General features: G+C 56.2%; 1 protein-coding gene across 1 annotated transcript in view; it reads left to right on the top strand.

The window, feature by feature from the left end:
• LOC103613544 (zinc finger protein 239-like) overlaps positions 1–1,434 on the top strand; it is a 30,968-nt gene extending 29,534 nt beyond the window's left edge. Inside the window, exon 3 of the mRNA XM_017730143.1 lies at positions 93–1,434. Coding sequence (XP_017585632.1) covers positions 93–1,015 — 923 coding nt within the window. The 3' untranslated portion in view covers positions 1,016–1,434. The remainder of the gene's footprint in view (positions 1–92) is intronic.
• Positions 1,435–1,885: the final 451 nt, after the last annotated feature.

The raw sequence follows: 1,885 nt of genomic DNA, 5'->3' as shown, positions 1-1,885 counted from the left end.
GCCGTCCTGCCGGGGACGGACTGGGGGGATCTCCTTGCCCTTCCCTGTGGCACGGAGGGAAATCCCATCCTCTCCTTGTCCTTCCTCCCCAGACAAGCAGCTGAGGACAGAGCCCAAGGAGGACAAATTCCCGCAGCAGAACCTGGTGGAAGAGGCCGTTTTGAGCAGCTCCCTGGTGCAGGAATCCAACAGGGAGGAAAAACCCCAGAGATGCCACAGGAGGAGGGGCTGCAAACACAGCCCAGGGTGCTCTGAGGAGGAAAGACCCATCCTGTGCTGGGAAGGCGGCCGGATATCGAGCCAGAGCTCAGACCTGGTGGTCCATGAGCACCTTCACACTGAGGAGAAGCCCTACAAGTGCCTGGAGTGTGGGAAGAGCTTCAGGACAAGCTCCAACCTGATCCGCCACCAAATGATCCACACTGGGGAATGGCCCTATGAGTGTGGGGAATGTGGGAAGGGCTTCAGATGCAGCTCCCACCTGATCCGCCACCAGATGATCCACACTGGGGAACGGCCCTATGAGTGTGGGGAATGTGGGATGAGCTTCAGTGAGAGAGGCACCCTTGTTATCCACCAAAGGAGCCACACCGGGGAACGGCCCTATGAGTGCCCTGAATGTGGGAAGAGCTTCAGCCAGAGCTCGACCCTGATTGTCCACCAGCGGATCCACACTGGGGAGATGCCCTATGAGTGTTCTGATTGTGGGAAGAGGTTTCCGAAGAGCTCTGGTCTCATCGTACATCAGCGGATTCACACTGGGGAGAGGCCCTTCTGCTGTCCTGAGTGTGGGAAGAGGTTTCGGAGCAGCTCCAATCTCCTCATACATCAGCGGATTCACACAGAGGAGAGGCCCTTCCGCTGCTCCGACTGTGGGAAGGGCTTCAAGCAAAAGTCCCACCTCGTCACCCACCGACGCATCCACACCGGGGAGAGGCCCTACGAGTGTCCTGAGTGTGGGAAGAGCTTCTCAGACAGCTCTACCTTGACCCAACACCGACGGAGCCACCAGTAAGGGAAGCCCTGCGAGTGCCCTGAGTGTGGCAAGAGCTTCATCCTCTACTCCAACTTCATCCCCCAACAGAGGACCCACGTTTGGCAGAGCTCTGGTGACCCACATTCCCTGTGATCCAGTTTGGGAAGAGCCCTGGCTGGCGCTCTCCACGTCCTCCTGGATCCCTGTAAGCACCTGGGTGAACGCAGGGGCTGGAACATCCATTGGGACTCTGATCGAAATCAGAAATTCATTGGGAAGAGCTGATTTGTTGACTTTACGGCCCAAAAATTCTCACCTGCTCTGTCCAGTTGTTTCTTCTGGTGGCATCCAGCAATCCTGGATGATCTTGGAGGTCTTTTTCAACCTAAATAGTTTCCTCCTTCATCCTGTCAAGACAACCAAAATTGGGGTAGAAATAAAGAAATTCAACAAAGGTATCTAAAGTGGCACCATTTTACTGGGATTTGGGGGTGAATTTGGGGTTGGTTCAGGGGAATATTCAGGAGGATTTGGGTGTTGTGATGCCATGGGTTGAGCAGACAGGGCCACGATCTCATAGTTATGCTGGCAGAACGTGTCCACCTGAGCCCATCTGTTCTCCAGGAATTGTGGGTATCTATCCCAGTCCCTGGCCTGAGTCTCCCCGTTTGGGGTGTGCCCCCCAAAGTGCCCAAATCGCTGCTGAAGTGGCTGAGCTGCTCCCGCCTGGGGATGTTCCTGTCCACAAAGCTCTCCTGGTCAGTGCCATGGGGGGCCGGGAGGGGGTTTAGGGGTGCCTGGGGGGATTGGGAGGAGCTTCTGGTCACTCTTGAGGGCATTTGTGGTGCTGGGAGTGGGCTTTTGAGGTGGTCTGTGAGGGAGTTTTGAGGGTCTTGGCTGGGCTGTGTG

The sequence above is a fragment of the Corvus brachyrhynchos genome, unplaced genomic scaffold (assembly GCF_000691975.1).
Source record: "Corvus brachyrhynchos isolate BGI_N302 unplaced genomic scaffold, ASM69197v1 scaffold890, whole genome shotgun sequence".
NCBI lineage: Eukaryota > Metazoa > Chordata > Aves > Passeriformes > Corvidae > Corvus > Corvus brachyrhynchos.
This window is presented reverse-complemented; position numbering and strand designations above follow the sequence as displayed.